Below are 21,006 nucleotides of genomic sequence, written 5' to 3'. Positions count from 1 at the left end.
TCTCTCCTCTCTCTCCTCGCTCTCTCTCTCTGCCAGCCTCATTTGCTCTCAGTAAATAACCCACATTCCCACTGCTCTAGAAGGAAGAGGCCTGCTCACATGAATATCTGTAAATTACCAATTCTCTACACAAGTGCTGGGAAAGTGGCAACTAGGGCTCAATTTCATCCCTTGGTGTATTTTGGGAGGGTGGTGATGCCTTAAAATGAAATTTTTATCATCCAACATGGCATAGTCTTTGCTTTATCTTTAAAATGCCTTTCATAGTTTTTTTTGGGGGGAGGGTTGGTGGTAGAGGTGGGTGGATAGGGTCTATTTGAAATTCTTGCATTGCACTTGGTTGTTATTCTAGCAACTATAATCTTTCCCCGTGCCTTTTCCTTGCCTTGTTCTGTGCAGACATATGTATAGTTAATATAAACTCTTCCCAAGGTGGCATGCATCTGTGACTTATGCCCTGAAGGTCACTTGATGGGTGTCTTAGTTTGGTTGCTTGAGGGTCTCCAGGACTCTTCCTGGTCCATGGCATTGGATAGGTAAGGACTCATAGGCTAAGGCAATTAATATGGATTTGAGGGACAACAAACATTTATATATTATAATAGAGATGGGAGTATGCATTCATGTCTTAAAAGTGTTTATTCAGATCTAAGCTTCAACCAAAAGCTGAGAAAGGAGAGTAGCAGGCTGACAAGTTGAAACTAGGACAAATATTTCCCCCACCACCCATTGCCCAATGTGTATGTAGATGGACTTGGACTCCTTAAGTCAAGAATATTACTCAAATCAGAAAGCTTTCAATGAAAGTTCTTTCAAACCTTTTGAGAAATAACAACAGTCACTTCCACAGGGTTCTCTTGTTAATGGAATAGTTAAACCAAGTTTATCCTCCAATTGATCCTTCTTTTGTATTCCTGGACACCTTAATTTTCTCTAGGACGGTCCTAGACCCTTTCTCCTTCTGTTGGGTGCATTGGATCCTTTTGGGTGCATTGGATCCTTCTAATCCATCCGTACACTGAGCAGCTGTGAAGCCCTGTAAGGCCTCATTTAAATCAGAAATACCTATTTATTCTTTTGGTTCTTGCTGTTGCTCTGAAGTTCTATCTGGTAAGAATATCAACTAATAACTGTGTACTGAGATTTTTCAGACCTATTTTTGGGATCTATTCAAAGTCCTCCTCACATAGCTTGTTGGTCCTGGGGAGGAAAATGGAATATACTCCCCACTCCCTCTTTTTTAGGGACCCTTGGCTTTTTTTAAAAAAAAATAAAATATATATATTATTGATTTCAGAGAGAAAGGGAGAGGGAGAGAGAGAATAGAAACATCAATGATGAGAAAGAATCGAGCAGCTGCCTCCTGAATGCCCCACACTGGGTGGGGATCGAGGCAGCAACCTGGGCTTGTGTCCTGACCAGGAATCAAACCGTGACCTTCTGGTTCATAGATTGATGCTCAACCACTGAGCCATCAGAGCCGGGCAGAACTCCTTACTTCTAATCCAAGTTTCCTACTCTCCCACCCCCACCACACACGCTATTGGAAACCTTCATCTCATATTATGAGTGTCTATTCTTCCAATTGTGTTCTAAGTCCCACAGGACACATGCTTTTGGAATTCAGTAACCTTTGATCTGTTTCTTCCCAGAAGCAAACCTTTCCAATGTGATTCAGAAAAGGAGGGGGAGAGGTGGTCATTGAGGATACACTCTCATGAAAACTAGCTTCAGTGTATTCAACCTCATTGAAAAAAATTACTCTCAAGAAAAATCTTGCTTCTTATTTTACTGATTATATTTTTTGTTTTTACTGATTAATAATTTTTTTTCTTACTTCCAGAGAATCACATAATCAAAACAACAGCATAAACTATATCTACATAAAAAAGACACTGAGTATTTTTAGGAAGGAATGAGAGTTGGAGTGGAAAATGGAAAAGGGGGCTGGGTAAACAGGCAACTTCAAAATGAGTTGGGATTGTTTATAAAAGATAATGGAACCTGGAGATGAGTTCTCACTCTAAAATACATCAGTGTTGTTGCAGAGAAGTTGGTGAAGCTGGCCAATGATGTTGGTCAGTCTGCTTTGAGTGGATGAAATTCTATTTGGGATAAGTGATTCTACAATCTGACTCTGTATTAGAGCATTCCTTATTTTGTGAAAAGATATTTATTTAGTGAATGAATGTAATCAGACAGATTATGACAACAAATGTATTTCAAGTTTATTAATTTTTTTTTCCCCACAGGAGAATAGTTGTATAAGAACCTTCATTGATATTTGTTTTCAGTTTGACTTTTGTTCTAGCTTTAATACGAATTTCTCTTTTTCAACAGAATCTGCCCACGTCAGGAGTTTCAGTCCCTGAGGTGAGTAAGCAAAAAAGGTTTTCACACTTGCAGCTAGAGGTCTTTTATACACCTTGTATTGTTAAAGGGATTGTGGCTTGTGTCAGTGACCTATTAATATTAATTTATATATTTTATTTTTTCTCGTATCCTCGGGGATCTTTAGATTTTCATGATGGGATAGACAGGAAGCATTTTCAATCAACATTTGTGACAAACATTAGATAAGCAAGTAGTTATGTGAAACAAAGTATAGTATACAGAGAAAAAGAAAGGTCATGTTGCAAAGAATTTTGACCAAATTATAAACGTAGCGGGATTCTTATTTGTCCAGTTAAAATATAAATACCTTACAGAAAACCTAATGCAAATCCTCCGAGCCATTGAAACACAGCTTTCAATGATAACGTGTTGAGAAACTTGTTCATTTGCAGTGCCCATCCCTTTATTTTGTAAAATTATTTTATTTAGTTTTTTGCAACACCATTTATCCCCCAATTCCTTCTTCTCCCTGCCCCCTCCACTACACTGTTGTCTATATCTTTGAGTTCTCTCTCCTTTTTTGGGGGGTGGGGGGGTTAGGGTGGAGGGATTGAGCAAAAGAAAAGGGGGGGGGGGAGATGTGCTCATCCCTTTAAAACAGTACACCTGCATGAATTATTTAGCATGTGACATCACATGGAAAACCATGCTAATAAAATATAGTTACAGAATAAATGACTTGTTTTGAAAATAAGTGCAGGTGTTGCCACATTTATTTTCAGTGAAGTGCTAGCTTTGCCTGTGCATTAATGCAGCAAAGCCGCCACGTGTTCTGTGACAAAATCCTGTTCAGTTGTTACCATCTCTGCAGGATATGCTCGAATGGTATTGTTTCCATACAATTACAGTTTCCATCCACTTCTTAGGAAAATATTAGTTATCGCATGTGAGTATAACATATTAGAGTATGAATTTTTTTAGAAGATAACATAATTGTACAAAAAAAAATGTAATAAGCTCTTTCTACTCCTCCCTAAAAAGTATTCTAAAAGGTGGAGATGTCCTCATGGAGACTTTAAAAAATTTCATTTTCTAACTAGAGATATTACCTGAAAATATACTTGGAGATATGCTTGAAAAATGTTTCTGATCTACAGGAAATATGAAACTGCTTTAAGTTGTTTAAGTTAGTTGATACCATTATGATAATTGTTATAAAAGAGATATGTTAAACTACATACTCAAGTAACAAAGGTATTAGAAAAATGAAACTTGTGGTCTAATTATTTTTTTTTAATATATTTTATTGATTTTTTACAGAGAGGAAGGGAGAGAGATAGAGAGTTAGAAACATCGATGAGAGAGTAACATCGATCAGCTGCCTCCTGAACATCTCCTACTGGGGATGTGCCCGCAACCCAGGTACATGCCCTTGACCGGAATCGAACCTGGGACCTTTCAGTCCACAAGCCAACGCTCTATCCACTGAGCCAAACCGGTTTTGGCTGGTCTAATTATTTAAGCATAAAAGAATTAATTTTATCTGTTTAGGTCCTAGAGCAGTGATGGCGAACCTTTTGAGCTCGGCATGTCAGCATTTTGAAAAACCCTAACTTATCTCTGGTGCCATGCCACATATGGAAATTTTTTGATATTTGAAACCATAGTATAAAAAAGATTTATATTTTTGATATTTATTTTATATATTTAAATGCCATTAACACAGAAAAATCAACCAAAAAAATGAGTTCGTGCGTCAACTCTGATATGCATGTCATAGGTTCGCCATCACTGTCCTAGAGTTTGCTTTTGCCCATATTGTAGCCTACCAAGTGAACATAGGCACTGTATTTAAAATTTAAAGTTTTTTCTTTAGATTTGTTAATTTCCAAAGCCTCTCATTCAACCATATAATGTATCTAATATAGTTTGAATAAATGAACCAGAATTGTTGTTTTCATAAGAGGCACTTAAAAATTTTGTTTAAAAAGTTTTAAAAAATCTTCACATATGGCTTTCTTTTTCTTTTAACATATTTTCAGAGAGAGAGAGAGAGAGAGAGAGAGAGAGAGAGAGAGAGAGAGAGAACCTAATGTTGTACTATCAGGAACGATTGCTTATTGGTTAACTGAAAATTTGTTTAAAGTTTATACAGAAAGATATATACATACCTTTAACATTTTACTTATAATATGCAAATAAATATTCATTGGCTACACTTTTGATAAGTTATGAGGGCATAGTCACTATTTGGAAAATGGCATGGTTTTTCTTGAATTTATCAGTCTTCACACCCATAAGTTTCAATTATCAATTAAAAATTTTTATTGAATTTATCTACACTAATAAAAGACAAACATGCAAATTGACCAGACTTTTGCTATGCATTAAGCCATGCTCACCAGCCAATCAGAGAAACTATATGCAAATTAACCCTACCAAGATGGCGGCCAGCAGCCACGGAGCTGGAGCAAGCAGGAGGCTTGGTTGCTCCAGTGATGGAGGAAGCCAAGCTTCCCGCCTGCTGCGGCCAGCTCTGAGCTCCACTCAAAGCAACAGAGTTTCAATTATAGAAGATAAATAAACCCCAGATACCTGCTTTCAGCCGGCCATGGCCATGGAGCTGGAGCGAGCAGGAGGATTGGTTCCCCTGGTGATGGAGGAAGCCAAGCTTCCCACCCACCCTGATGGGCTCTGAGATCCACTCAAGGCTACAAAGTTTCAATTATAGAAGGTAAATAAATCCCAGAATAAAAAAGAAAAAAAGAGAAAAAGGAGAGGCTGGGAGCTTCCGTTGCTGGGGTGCTTGGCCAGCCTGAAAACGGCCCTCAGCCCCTCACCCAGACTGTCCAGGCACCCCAGTGGGGAACCCCAACCTGAAGGGGGTGTGACCAGCCTGAAAACACCCATCAGCCCCTCACCCAGGCTGGCCCAGCCTCCATGGGGTGAGGGTATCCACTCGGGGGGCCTTGACTAGCCTGCAAACTGCCATCAGCCCCTCACCCAGGCTGGCCAGGCACCCCAGTGGGGAACCCCAACCTAAAGGGGGTGTGACCAGCCTGAAAACACCCATCAGCCCCTCACCCAGGCTGGCCAGGCACTCAAGCGGGACCCCCACCCTGATCTGGAACACCCTTCAGGACAAACCAGCCGGCTCCCACCCATGCACCAGGCCTCTATCCTATAGAATAAGAGGGTAATATGCAAATTGACCCTAACAGCAGAACAACTGGGAATGACTGGTCACTATGACACACACTGACCACCAGGGGGCAGATACTCAATGCAGGAGCTGTCCCCTGGTGGTCAGTGTGCTCCCACAGGGGGAGCTCTGCTCAGCCACAAGCCAGGCTGATGGATGCCAGCACAGCAGTGGTGGCAGGATCCTCTCCCGCCTCCTCAGCAGCACTAAGGATGTCCAACTGCAGCTTAGGTCTGCTCCCTGCTGGTAAGTGGACATCCCCCAAGGGCTGCTGGGCTGCCAGAGGGATGTCTGATTGCCAGCTTGGGCCCGATCCCCCAGGGAGTGGGCCTAAGTCAGCAGGTGTTCATCCCCTGAGGGGTTCCAGACTGTGAGAGGGCACAGGCCGGGTTGAGGGACCCACACCCCGAGTGCACACATTTTTGTGCACCCGGCCTCTAGTTAGTTAATAAAATTATTTAGATTTCAGGTGTACACTTCTATAATACATCATCTGTATATTGTGTTGTGTGTTTATCACTCTAAGTCAAGTCTCCTTCCGTCACCATTCATCCCCCCTTTACCCTTTTCTATCTCCTTGTTCTCGCTCTTCCTCTAGCCATCAGCCATCACTGTACTATTGTCTGTGTCATGAGTCTTTCTTTTCTAAAGTAAAACAAAAGTGCTCCTATTTTGTTTAAAGATATTCAAATATTAATGAAAGCAATTGTTTTCAATTTCTTTCACTTGTTTTAGAGTATAACAAAAAGTCAAGGATATCTGTGGATCAATTTGTAGTAAATAACAATCTTAATGTTGATTAGTAATTCTTCATGCTTTTACAGTTATTGTGCCCAAACCCAACTTGACTAATACACACACACACACACCCCTCGTTAGTCTGTCTGTTTAAAGCATACAAGTTATTTTCATAGACCAACCCATTTTATACACACAATTCAATGGCTTGAGTAATAATTAAGTTTACAGTTACAATGACAAGATAAAATCTACTTGGAACTGGAATAAACAGATTGGCTAATACTCAGGAATGACTATGTTGACCATTTAACTCAACTGATAGAAAGAGATGATGAATGTGCAGAGAGAAGAGTCCTGCCCCCTCTTTTAACCTTCGGTTTACTGTGGCTTCAATTAGTATGGTTTACAAAGGGAATGAGTGTGAGTGAATTTCAGGCACATACACACACTTCGTTTTATAATGGCACTACCATTTGCCAGTAAGCAGCCCAAATTACATGATTTTGGCATCGGCCTTCACAGAGCCCACTTTTATCTATTACGACCCAAGCAGCATACCTGTTTTAAACTTACTGATGACACGTAACACTATGCTTTATATTTGAAAAATGACTGCCATGTATTGACTGCCAATGTTATGCCAGTACTTCACATTTTCTCAGTTTATCATCACATGAAACTTTTCATTTTATAGATGTGTTAAATGGTGAATTAGAGAAAGTAAATAACTTGCCCCAGGATTCAGAGAATTTGCCGTTTTTGAAATGAAATCGTTTCTCTGGGCAGAGAAATGTTCAAATCCCATAGAAGGATCACAGTAATCAAAGGTATAGCTTGGCCACTGTCAGTAAGCTGGTTTCTTGGAGATCATAACCCTTATAAGACCCAATGACATGGTGACACTTCTGTTTCGGGGAGTTTTTTATATTATGACTATCCAAGGGTCACCTTGGGTGAAAATTCGAGAGTTTCTGGGAAATTCTTGCGGCCCAGCTCTAGTGGCAGAAAGGGCTGAGTCTCCATTCAGTCAAGTGGTGCAACAGCAGAGAAGGTGAGTTGCAGGATTTCTTTGAAGGAGGCTGTTGGCAGCCAAGCAGCCCCTCCCCTTCTCTGTGGCTTTGTATCAATGGAGGTGCTTTGCTGCTGCCTGTCGCTCATGCTGAGATTGGACAAAAAGAAGAAAACACTGTGCTCCAGGGAATCATCCTTTGCTGCTTGCAGCTTGTGAGTGATCGATCCCAGCAGGCTGATAGTGGTAAACATCCCTTTTGTGAAAGCAGTTTTCAGCCATGAACAAATACGAAAAACATCTGAGAATCAGCATGATACGGGCAAAGATTTTTTTAGCGCACATATTTAAAGTGAGGTCTTTTTATTTTTTTTAATCTCATTTGTTTCATCGTTCTGTTCTCTGTGAATGGTCTTTGTAGCTTTTCTTCTGCGTGCATTATGGTGATTATTCTTTGGAGTTCTAATACAATAAATTCCCCAGTTAAGATCTCTTGTGCTACTTGTAGAGTCCAAGGATCACAAAACATTGAATTTTGTATTTAAAATGTCTACATAGCAAACACAAATGATTGATATTCTAAAATGCTGAAATATCAATAGCTGTGTTTTATATGTAGTTATACGTTCTATATTCTTTCATATTTTGGGGGTTAGAGTGGCTCTTTTCAGTGTTTGAATAACTTCTATCGATTATAGCAATAATTGTCCAGCTCTTTTTGTATCTGGGATAATTTATCTGGCACAACAAAATTTGTCTTAATTATGACCAATTTATTTTGTTATTTAGGGCCCCAAAACTGAAAACAAAATCCCGAAGGTGGAGTGATGAGCACTGCCCCCTATTATCAGAGAGCTATTTTATTCTGAACAGTGATGCACAATAATGTCCGTGAGCTCTTCCTGACAGTTTTTAATAACTGCAACAGTGGGAGTAACTCAGATATCCCAATAGAGCTCTGATAGTCAGGGTTAACTAACCCTCAAAACAGACCAGTGAGATGTTTGTGGACAGCAGATTTTGAAACATGCCTTTCCCCACCCTTTCCTGCCCCTCATATAAAATAGGACAGAAGTAAATATTTTCTCAGTGGAAATATGAAAAGTATCCAACTACCCTCCTGTTAGTTTACGCTGCTTAAATAAAATATACTGAGTATCTCAGAGAGAGTTCTACAAAATTTGGAAATAAACATAAAACAAATAAGTATAATAAAAAGAAAGCCCTGGAGAAAATTAAATGGTCCTGAGTCTCTTCTGTTGTAAAATTTTCAGCTTGATTAATTCCACAAATTCAATGCAGTAATTTTTCCCCAAACAAAGAAACCACTTGGTCTTCTGAGTATGTATGTGTGTAAACAAATGTTTACCATTTTAGTATTGTCTAGATCCGTGGTTGGCAAACTGCGGCTCGCGAGACCCATGCGGCTCTTTGGCCCCTTGAGTGTGGCTCTTCCTAAGCCTTAGGAGTACCCTAATTAAGTTAATAACAATGTACCTACCTATATAGTTTAAGTTTAAAAAATTTGGCTCTCAAAAGAAATTTCAATTGTACTGTTGATATTTGGCTCTGTTGACTAATGAGTTTGCCGACCACTGCTCTAGATGACATACTGAAAATTTTTAAATTTGTTATATTCCTCTTTATTGTAATTGTAGATCGCAAAAATGAAATTTTATTGATTGAAAATTTAATTTAGGTTTTTTAAAATTTGTTCATATACATTGTGGGAGCAAAAGTAGGTTTACAGTTGTGAGTATTCGAAACAGAGTTTATTCTGGTATTATTTATTTTTGCATTAATTTCTATGCAAACAACTATAAACCTGCTTTTGCCCCACCCTGTATTTTATAATTGTTACAACAAAGCATTTGCTTAGTCTTAGCCACAGTTTACTCAGAGGGATGATGCCCTGGAGAGACATCAAGCCACTTAATCAACTGCTATATGCTAGTTGGAGATTCTTACCACGAAGAAATTCCCCTAACTCTATGCACAGCCAAGGATAAAATAATGCTAATAGGTGGTACGGTAGCTCTTTACAGACATACATGTCTTAACTTTCCAGAACTACATCTATAAATAGCAAGGTCACAAATATCTTCTTAAAATGAGACAAGCCAACTCAAATTATATTTAATTCCCATAACCTAAGTATTTAGAAATTAAATGACAATTGCTGGGTTATATGGCAATATATAAGTTATAAAGGAATGCTAGAATATAAGATACTTAAGTATATCTTTCGCATTATAGATATTTATATAGTATTTGTTATTGTGTTTTATTAACCTGTATGTAAGGACCTGGGAAGAAGCTATTCCCATATTTACTCATAGTATTCCATTTTTGAACTTTTAGCACAACCTGTAGATTTTCAAATATAAACATTGAGCTTAACTTACCTAAACTGATGCTAATATTACTATTTCCATATATATGTGTGTATGTGTGTGTGTGTGTGTGTGCGCGCGCACACGTATACACACACATTTGGAAATATAACAAACACTTTGCATAATGGTAATATTGATGAACACGTTAAAGGCAGAACCATGTTCATTTTACATTATTCATAAAACAGGCAGAGCATTAGGACATTATACATTCTCTACTAATCCTTACACACTCTGAGAAATAGGAAGCATAAGTTCTCTAAGGTTGCATAATATTTAAGTAGCATTAATGGGATTCATCTCAGGCTTTTTTAGTCCAAACCTCATCCTATAATTAACTCTTTTCTATGCATTATACTCTTAACTATTTATGGTCAAAATTATAATTTATAATCTTATAAAGCATTATCAATCTTTATAATGTCAATATTTTTGCCAGAAATTATGCTTATATATAAGTACATTATTTTCCAAAGAATTTGAATTTCAGGCATCCTGTTGTAACATACATGTTCAACCACACACAAATATATATATATATATGTAGTGTCTGTGCACCATGAAATTGCAAAGTAAATTATCTACCCTGATTAACACTTATTTTGGTTCAAAACGTTTTCTAAGTCATCTGTCCTGGGTATATTTTAAAAGTTTTACCTTTAAGTCCACTTACAAACATTTTCCTAAATTACAGAACTGAAATAGTACTCTAAAAATAAATACAGAAACTAGGAAATATATATCTGAATAAGTGATAAGAAAGTGGCATTCAATCATTTAGGCACACATGGAAAACATTACTAATTGATCAGGACAATTTTTTTTTTTCCCTGAGCCTAGACATGGCGAAGAATCTTTCTCAATATCATGCTTAAAGCACTTAATTTATTTTTGTTTTGATGTTAAAATTCATGTATTTCCCCATTTATCCTGACTTTTGGCAGGTACTGATCTAGGTTTTATTGTAGAAAAATGAAACACACAAAGTCCTTTCTCTCATGAAGCTTTTATCAAGCAGGGGAAGACCGGAATTAAATGAATGAAATTGATAACATTTCAGGTTGTATTAAATGACACTCACAAGGAGGCTAAAGGGAATAGAGAACCATATCTGACATTTGACCAGAAACCCAAAGTAATTGAGGAGCAAGTTCAACAAATAAGAGCTTTCTAGTACAGTGCAAAGTGATTGCAAGAGCCCTGAATTACGAGCATGATCTTGTGGCCAAGGCACACTGGAGTGAGTGTAGCTGGAGTGGAAGGGATGAGTGTGGCTTTGTATAGAGAATTGATTGTATGGAGGCAAAGTTGAAATTGAATTGATCTATTTGGTTATGTATACAATAAGCAAATAGCACAATGATGGCTTAACTCCTATAATGATAGAGGTGGTGACTTATTTTCAGGGGGCTAGACAGAAATTTTTTAAAAATATATACTTTTGTACCCTTTGGGGATTGATATGGATATTCGACACCCATGTGGACAGATAGAAAGGGCATTTGTGTGTAGGTATTAAGGTTCAAGAGAGAAATATGAACAGGAAAAACAAATTTGGAAGTCTTCCCGATAGAATTGAAATCGAAAGCCTTGGATTAAATGAGGCTAACCTAGGGAGTGAGTGTAGATGAGGTTAACTGTTAAGGACTGCCACGCTGAAGGAGGAACCAGCAAAAGAGTCTATGAGGGCACAGTGGGTGAAGTACGAAGATAGCTAAGAGAGAGATGACCTGGAAGCCCAGTGAGACAAGCTTTCAATAGGAAAGATAATGTTAGTTCTGTCCATTGCTGCTTAAAGGTTGAGAAGATGAAGATTGATAAACAGGTGTGGCGATGAGAAGGTCATTGATAATTTTGCTATAAGCTGATTTGTAAATTGATGATAGTGCTTATTGAGGTGAGCTGAAGAGAGAATAAGAGGAGAGGAAATAGAAAGAGAAGCGGATAACTACAACAAACTTTTTTTATTATGGTGAACAAACAGATTCAATGGGATGGAATATGAGTTTTAAGGTTTATGCCATTCTTTTTTTTTTTTTTTTAATATATTTTATTGATTTTCCACAGAGAGGAAGGGAGAGAGACAGAGAGTCAGAAACATCGATGAGAGAGAAACATCGATCAGCTGCCTCCTGCACATCTCCCACTGGGGATGTGCCCGCAACCCAGGCACATGCCCTTGACCGGAATCGAACCTGGGACCCTTCAGTCCGCAAGCCGACGCTCCATCCACTGAGCCAAACCGGTTTCGGCAGCCATTCTTGATAGTAACTTCATAGTAGCTTAAAAGTCTATCATGAATTCATTTTCAATGTTGCTTTTATTTATAAGCATTATGTTTAGAGCTTGTTACTGAATATTTAATTCATAACCCTATATTATTTATATCTTTAGTATTGTTTATGAAAAAATCAGCTTTAGTGTTTCTAAATAACTATTGATAGAGTCATAAGTGGGCCCATAGAGATAATACAATTTGGTTTTCTTTCACATTCTTTCTTTAACTGATATTTTGATCATGCATCTCTCATTTACTAGTAGTTTGAGCCAGTTGAAAGTAACTGCTTTTGTATCAGTCACTAGTAATTTGGGCCCATATTTGTAGCCATGAAAATCTATATGTTGCCCCTTCTAGTAAAATGATTCAGCATTTTTTAAATAGTTTTTTGTTTTATTACAGGAAAGACAAGCAACAGTGAAAAAGGAAAAAGTTGGTTCCCAGCAGCCAAACAAAGTGACTGACAAGAACAAAATGCAAAGAGCCAATTCAGTCACTGTGGATGGACAAGGCCTGCAGGTATGATTTTTTAAAGTATAAATTTTAGTATCTTTCATATTTGTTACTGCTGTGCTCTTCTTAGAGTGGCATATGTCAAGGTATCAACGCATTTATTTAATGTGCAGAATAGCTCTGAAGATGTCTTCCGAAAAATCTTTATTAATTTATCAACACATCAGTTTTATAGCTGATTAACAGAGTGACATTCTGGTCAGATTAATCATTTATGATGTTATGTTCATTTAAGTATGTTTCACACTTGGCTAGGCATGTCTCAACAGGAAAGGAAAATATACATTGTTTTTTAAACAGTTTATGCTAGGCACTATAGTAATATTTTAGGTGTAGTAAGTGAATTTGTTTTATAACATATGAGATAAATATTATTCTTAATTTTCCTCAATAATAATATGATAAATATAATTATTTAATACTTTTGAAATGAGCATATTGGTGTTCAGAAGTCAAATTATGTTCAGAGACTCACAGTTAGTCATTGGTAAAGCTGAGTTTTGAATGAGGATCATCTGAATTTATTATGTGTTTTAACTCTAACGTACCCCATCTCGTTGGCTACAGCATTTTAACAGGCATATAAATGCTAAATTCCTGACCACCTTTTTCTTCCATTTACTTTTGCAGATTTAAATAAAAATCATGCATGTACTAGAATGATACCTTTTTTCCTCAGTTTCCTAAGATTTGAATAATCAGACCATACTTTACCCAGACTTTAAACTAAAATTAAATGTGTGTGCAGTATTTTAGAAGCTTTACACTGACATGTCAGTATAAGTTGCATTTTTTATTCAAAAATAATTGTAAATATTCAATCTTATTCCAACTAAATAAGTCACATTAAAAACAGTAGGCGATTAACGCTTTATGTCTATGAGTTTCATCCCACTAGCCAGACAATAACTTTTCACACTTTCTGTGGCATATAAAAATATCAGGGAAAGTTGTCAAGAAGCAAAGTATAGACATCGGCCCTTACAAAACAGTGGCAAATAAATATAACTTATTGCAATCATCATTAATATTTTGAATTTAAGAGTATTAGTTCATAATTAGGTAAAATAGACTGTTTCACATCAGTAGAATGTAGTAAAACATGATACAGATAGGTATTAACAGAATTTTGGGGATAACATTTAAAAAGGTAAAATACTTAAATCTTGGATAGCTATTTCATACAAAATGGTAAAAATAATTCATTTTCATGTGGTAATCAATTTTAAAATAATAAAATATTTGTTTATCAGAAAAGGTAAATAGATGTACAAGAAAATTACTTTTTGTGAGTTTAAAAAAATTATATCATTAAAAATATTGAGTTGCTCTCCAGTTTGCATATAACTCAGTGACAGAAGAGATCTACACTGCTTAAAGAAGACTATTAATCATAGTTAAGCACATTCATCTTACTTCTTTCCAGCTAACCAGCATAATGATCAGGATTATTATTTCTAATTAGAGGAAGTAATAGATCATGTATAACCTTAGGATGAGTCTCATTAATTAACCCGAGTCCTAGGGGACTTCAAATAGAGGTGGTTAGGCACTCTGTCTTTGTCATCACCCACACCATAGGTTTACTTTTAGTGCATATGATCAACTTTAAGAGAAACTGCAACTTCTTAGCATGCAGGAGCTGTGAAGATACAGGTGACTGTCCCCATGTGAACCAGTAAGTAGAAAAACAGAACAATTGTTTAAAGTGTATTAAACAAAAGGTACCTTGTCCCTAATTGTTCTTTGAGGAAACTTTTCAAAAAAAGGATCACTTGAAGATCAAAAAAAATGTAGTTTGTAATATTCTGAACACAAGACAAAGAGGGGAACTTGATACTGAGATACCTAAAAGTAAACCAATGTTGAACCTACCACAATTGCTTCTCCCTCTTCCTACTCTTTCTTATTTGCAGTATCTCCTTCTTATAATCAGCACAAGACTAAACTGTACAACACCTATGCACTATACACAACTATATGGTGTATGTATAACAATTAATTCCCTTTCTTTGATTGGTGTGTGTGTGTGTGTGTTTGTGTGTGTGTCTGTCCATTGTCTTTTTCCCACTTTGGGCTCAAGCCTGTTGATTATTTTGTAATCAGTTCCTCATTGTCATTTTAACTCCCTCTCTTTCCAAGACAATTTGAGTATTACAACAACTTTGAGCATTACAACGACTTTTAAAGTGAGTCCCTGTCTCTATACATATAATGCACTAGTTTATAAGTGATATGGGACAATGGAGAGAAAAAAGGTAAGGAGTGCCAGGCAGAGGGTTGGGGTTGTCTATAATTTTATGTAAGATGGCTAGATTAGAAGTGAGACTTCAGGGATACCTCAAAAATGATTGACTCATGCAATTGAAAAGATGGAGAAGGATCTCCGTGAGTAAGGTTTGGAGAGAAATTTCTGATCCTGTTAGACATCTAAATGGAGGTGTCAAGTAGGCAGACAGATATGTGAATCTACAATTTAGAACAGAAGACAGATATGAATTTGGCAGTGAAAGGCATTTTGATGGAACTTAAAGCAATCATTTAAAATGATATCAGTAAGGGAAGGAGATTATATAGAGAGCAGTGGTTGACCTGGGATTCCAAATCAGCCTGCTCCCAAAGCCAAGTCCTTTAACATTTACTTTGCCTCTCTATGTGAGTGAATATGACTTTATCTGATTAGCTCTATTCTCAATAGAGAATAATCTAGTATAAAATGTTTCCTTGTGAATTCTTTTCACACCTAATTTATAATTATTCTTCAAGATTTTAAGTACCACACATGCTCAAAAACATTCCTTGAATACTTTTTCCAGTTATTAGTATTTTCTAGATTACTCTGCATTGCCCAATCCTAATGTTTCTTAAAAACTGTTTTGAGAAGCATCAGATTCTTTAGAGATGCCTCAAGTCCAGTGGTAGGTAATGTGAGACTGAGAGTTCAGGGTATTTTTTTACACTTTAGACAGAGTAACTCACCTTTCATATGTTTTATATAATCTCCTACTTAAAATTATTTCAAATGCTATATAAATATTTACTTCCAAGATCAAATAGTTTTAGGATAACCAATTTTTAATATATTCATATTTTTGCCTTCAACCTCTCAGTCTATCAAAATATTTAACAAAACAAATGTGATATTTTTAGGATGGCAATAAATCAGTTTTCAAAATAACTGAGTTGTACATCTTATTTCACAATTATTGAGCAAAAAAAAGAAAACACTCATGGACATAGACCACAAATAATGTGTTGTAAAATTGTGCTCCTGAAACTTGTATAATTTCGTTAACCAGTGTCACCCAAAAAAATTCAATACAGAGAAAAAAAGTTAAACACATTTAACATAATTTTTTGAAAGGAAAATGAATTATTGTTCAAATATAAAAAATCAACTTTTTATGTTAAAACATATATAAAATGTAGTTAGTTCAAAAAAGAATGGTAAAGTTAAATATGAACTTGACATTTTAGTGTTATCTAATCCTAATTCCATTCAAGTTTCACCAATTGTCTCAGTAATGGCTTTTATAACAAAAGAAGCTAGTCTAGAATCAAGTTATTATCTTGATTTTGAAGTTGTGTTATATTTATGTAAGAAAATGTTCTTGTTTGTTGGCAATCCTAAAGTAAGCAAAAGTGATGAAAAATCATTTTGGCAACATACTCTGTAATTGTTCATGAAAAAAAGTTTCTACCATGTTTGAAAATTTTCTGTAAATTTGAAATTGTTTCAAAATATAAAATATTAAAAAGATTATTTTCAGATAGTTCCATAAAACATAATTCATGGAAATCAGATATACTCACTTTCAGAAACTAAGAAAACTGTATTTCTTTAGTCTGCTTAAATTCCTTTAAGTATATAAGATTTGCATCACAATACAAATGACCTCCCATAGACTGAATTCTAGAAGTTAGTTCTTATCTGATTTAGACAGCTCTGGAAAACAAGATCTGGAATGAAATATATTGATTATACTAATTGAAATATCACATCTAATAATACCTACGTTTCCCCTTAACTCTCAGACTATTATTTTACATTGCAAAAGGATGCACTGAAAAGTGCCAACATTTAATAATGAGAACATAAAATAATGAGAATAAGATAACATGAAATATAGAGGCTATCCATACACTCTGAAATCAAGTTTCTTTGGTTATTCACTCAGGGACTAGAAATAATTACAAATTTGATGAAGGATAAAGTTTCTCTGCCTGATTTCATCTGTATGCAGGTCTTTTCTCCTTTGGATCTTGTTTTTTTCACATCAATTACAGTGAGATTCTGCAGAAATTAAGGGGGTGGGGAGTAGAGAAGGAATAAACAAAATATAACAGTGGTTCAGACAAAATAATTTTTTTTCTCTCTCTTACATAAATGAAGCCCAGAAGTAGGACCTTTAGAAGCAGGGCTAATAAGGCAGCTCCACATTTTCATCAGGTCTGGTTCTATCATTTCCAACCTCCACCTATGATATCTTCAAGGTCCCCTCCTTCTCAGTGATGGCTGCTGGTCCTCATGACATCAAATTCCATACTGGCATCCTGAGAAAGGTGGCTAGAAGCTCTCACTCTTCCTTTATAAAGAGCATATAATGAGTTTCCATGGGACACTTCTGTACTGGTCAGCTCGGGCTGCTGTAACAGAATGCCATAGACTGGGTGGCTTAAACAACAGGCATTTACTTCTCACAGTTCTAGAGGCTGGAAAGTTAAAGGTCAAGGTGCTGGCATGTACATTCTGAGGCCTCTTCTCTCGGTTTATAGATGAAAGCTGTGATTAGAGGGGGTGACCTTACAAAATTACCCTTTGCCCAGCATTCTTTTATTAAGGATGAAGAGGAATATGAGAACTAAATAGCAATAGCAGATACTCTGCTACTAAGATACTAATTCTTATTTTAGGACTAGGGGCCGAGTACACAAATTTGTGCACCTTGAAAGGAACTGTGGGCCGAGAGGCTGAGGTAGGCACAAGGGCGGGTCTCGGCCCCGCCCGGCCCCTCCAGCCCTGGCCCCCTGGCCCTGTCTGCCAGCAGCCCTGCTCCCATCACCACTGCTCCCACAGGCTGATGTCACTGGCCCTGCTCGCACCTGCTGATGGTACAGAGAGATTGGGGTTGGTGCCAGCAGCGGGTGTGAGCAGTGGCTGCTGCCCAGATCAACCCTCAGGAGCAGGGGAAGGTGGAGAAGCCCTCAGGGGCTATCAGGACTGGCATCCGGTGCCAGCAGTGGGTGTGAGTGGCGGCTCCAGGGCAGGTTGCAGGTGCGAGCAGGGCTGGCACTGGCAGCAGGTGTGAGTGTCGTGTGGGACCATGGCATGCAGGAGCAAAGAATTTTCATTAACCACCAGAGGCTCACCCCGAAGACAGCGACCGATGCCCCACCTTGGTCTGGCACCCCTGCTCACCTGCTCTACCATCATGCCATGGCCAATGCTCATCATGTTCTGTGCACGCCCCCTGGTGGTCAGCGCATGTCATAGGAACCAGTTGCTTGGTTGTTCGGTTGTTCAGTTGTTCCGCTATCTGGTTCATTTGCATATTAGCCTCTTATTATATAGAATTATTAATGAACACAGTAGTTGTTTGTTTTTAACTTGTCAGAATTGAAAATGGCTCTATAATACTGGAGCTCTTTGGGTCTCCAAACTAAGAACTCTAGCTTTGGTCTACTGGTACCTAAATTCACTCTGCTGGATTGGCATTTTTTTTAATTGTCACAAAGTTTACAGAATTTTAAAGCTTTCTGAGTGAGCATTGAAAGAGATGCCTTATCTGCCTGGAACCTTGACATTTCTAGTATAACACCATTAAATTATCCCTTAATACCAGTCTTAATGGTGCTGATATTTAATCACCTATCACTTCTTAAATACAGGTTACATTAGATCAGGTGTTTTATCTGTTTACATCATTATCAAGAGGGGAGTATTCCACAGTGCCTGAGAACTTACAAATAAATATCTTAAGTTTGTGATGTTTTATCTTAATATAGTTTTATTTTGAAACCTAATTTCTTATAAGGGGATATATAAGGAAAAGGTTGTTATTGGTTTTATTATCCTATATTTCCATTTTGGGTATTTGACTATTGTATCTTGTAGAGTAGCACCATTCTTTCAAATGTTTTCTTTATCTAAATTATGAACTACTTGATCTATTTATCCATTTATCCACTCATAAAAATGAGATCATTATTTTTTTGTATTTTGAGGTTATGTACATATTGTAATTTATTCTAGTGTGATACTTATTTGATAAAAAATAATGATTTACGTATTTCATTTACATATTTCAATAAATAAATATTTTTGAAATTTTAAAACGTATTTTCAAATACATTCCAAATATTCAACCCAGTGTGAATTTAATATCCTTATATAATAAAACCCTAATATGCAAATCAACCGAATAGTGGAATGACTGGTCGCTATGACACCCACTGACTACCAGGGGGCAGAGCTGCCCCCTGGTGTAAAGTGCACTCCCACACAGGGGGTGCTGCTCAGCCAGAAGCCGGACTCACGACTGATGAGCGCAGCAGCGGTGGCAGGAGCCTCTCCCACCTCCACAGCAGCACTAAGGACACCTTGGGGGATGTCCGCCTGATGGTTTAGGCCTGAGAGGTCCAGGATTGTGAGAGGGCACAGGCTGGGCTGAGCACCCCCCCCCCCAACCCTCCTCCCCAGTACAGGAATGTCATGCACCAGGCCTCTAGTAGTCTCTTATAATGGTAAGCTGAATGTGGAGTTTGTGGAGGATCATCACAATGTGTATTTGGGTTTAGATTTAGTGATTTTCTCAAAATTAGTTTCTTTACCTTGAGATTCTCACCTCTAATTAAAAATAAGGAGTGAGAATTCAGATTACATGCAGAAATCAACTAAAACTCACATCTGGTAGCATTGCTATTTTGCCTGTGAAAAATTTAGGAGTGGTATCTGATTTTATAATAGGAGGAGAAATAAAGGTGTTCAGTTTTTCGTTATTTTGGCTTTTAGTCAGAGAAGAAAGGTATGTGTGACATTCTAGTAGCACCATGGCCTGACCTGCAGGAACTTCTATATGTTAATTGAATAAGCGCATTTACTAGTAGCTCAGGGAGACAAACTGGAAAGTTACTACAGATCCAGCTCATTCATCTCATCTTCCTACTGAATTAGAAACAACTCAGGAACAAAAAGTCTTGTCCTCTTTTCAAAGTAAAATAAAACAGAAACAGAATAAATTGTAATGAAAATTAGTTTGATAACAGTAGAACAACTATGAATATCTTACACAAACTTCTCATACAACAATGTGAAGATTTTAACATTTTTACCTTGCCCGTGGTCATTAGAAAAAACTCCATTTCACTTAAGAATGGGAGAGAAATGTGTGGGCAGAATTTTTCATCTTAGATTGATTGTTTAATCCAAGAGGAAGGAAGGACATGCCATGGTTGTTTTTGTCATATTAAATATTTAAGGATACTTTCTAGGGTAGAAATAAAAACAAAGGATACTTTGTATCTATTTTGAAAATGTAAATGACCTAAAACTTTTCATCTTAATATCGAGAGGATTCCATTAGTTGTAAATGTTTCTTATTAAAATACTGTTTTGTCAAACTGTATTTAAATGAGCTATATTGGTAGGGGCAAAATATTTTTAATATTTTACTTCTTAACATTGAAGTCATGTAAAATACAAGAGTTCTCCTTTACCATAGTATCAAAAATCATGTTACCCCCCACCAATAAAGTGCTATCACCTTACCTGCGTTATTTCTCTTCGTGGGATATTTCACTCCTAAATATGCTTGTCTGTCTGTTTGTTTATTGTCTGTTTTTCCACTAGAACATAAAATCCAGTAGGACAGGCCCTTTTCTGTTCCCCTGAGAAATGAGAAGTGAAGAAAGCAGTGCAGGGCATAGTGTAGGGACATGGCCAATGTAATGAACTCCAGATTACCAAATAGTCCAGGATACCTGCACCTGTAGCCTCCAAGCAGGAAAACAAACCTCTGTGGGAACATTATGTAAAATGGGACTTTCAGGCTGACAGGGGCCTCACACCATCTTATTCACAAATGGTTGGGAAGATGGATTCCACGCATGCCACCAAGGGCAGTTCTGCCATAAAAGTAGGGCCCGCTATAATATGATTATTTTTATTCTAATACTAGAGGCCCAGTGCACGGATTCATGCACTGGCAGGGTCCCTTGGCCTGGCCTGCACCCTCTCACAATTGAGGACTCCTTGGGGGATATCAGACTGCTATTTCAGCCTGATACCTGCAGGCCAGGCCGAGGGATCGGTGCACCCAGCCTATATGATGCCTGTAAGATCTTTAGTTAATTTCTTCCTTCCCTCCCCCCACCCCTTCCCTCTGAGGTTCACCAGTCTGTTCCATGTTTCCATGACTGTGAATTGCCCCCTGGTGGTCAGTGTATGTCATAGCTACCAGTGGAACGGTTGGCCAGTTGCTTATGCTTTTATATATATAGATTTTCCCCAGTATACTCTACTGTATTCTTTCTG

General features: G+C 37.4%; 1 protein-coding gene across 1 annotated transcript in view; it reads left to right on the top strand.

Annotated features, from left to right (window-relative positions):
• The window catches only part of DGKB (diacylglycerol kinase beta), a 530,693-nt gene that overhangs the window by 182,928 nt on the left and 326,759 nt on the right, over positions 1–21,006 (top strand). The window contains exons 14-15 of the mRNA XM_081101920.1: positions 2,341–2,373; positions 12,363–12,479. Of these exons, the coding sequence (XP_080958046.1) occupies positions 2,341–2,373; positions 12,363–12,479 (150 nt within the window). The remainder of the gene's footprint in view (positions 1–2,340; positions 2,374–12,362; positions 12,480–21,006) is intronic.

This window comes from Myotis nattereri (assembly GCF_964212035.1).
Source record: "Myotis nattereri genome assembly, chromosome: 11".
NCBI lineage: Eukaryota > Metazoa > Chordata > Mammalia > Chiroptera > Vespertilionidae > Myotis > Myotis nattereri.
This window is presented reverse-complemented; position numbering and strand designations above follow the sequence as displayed.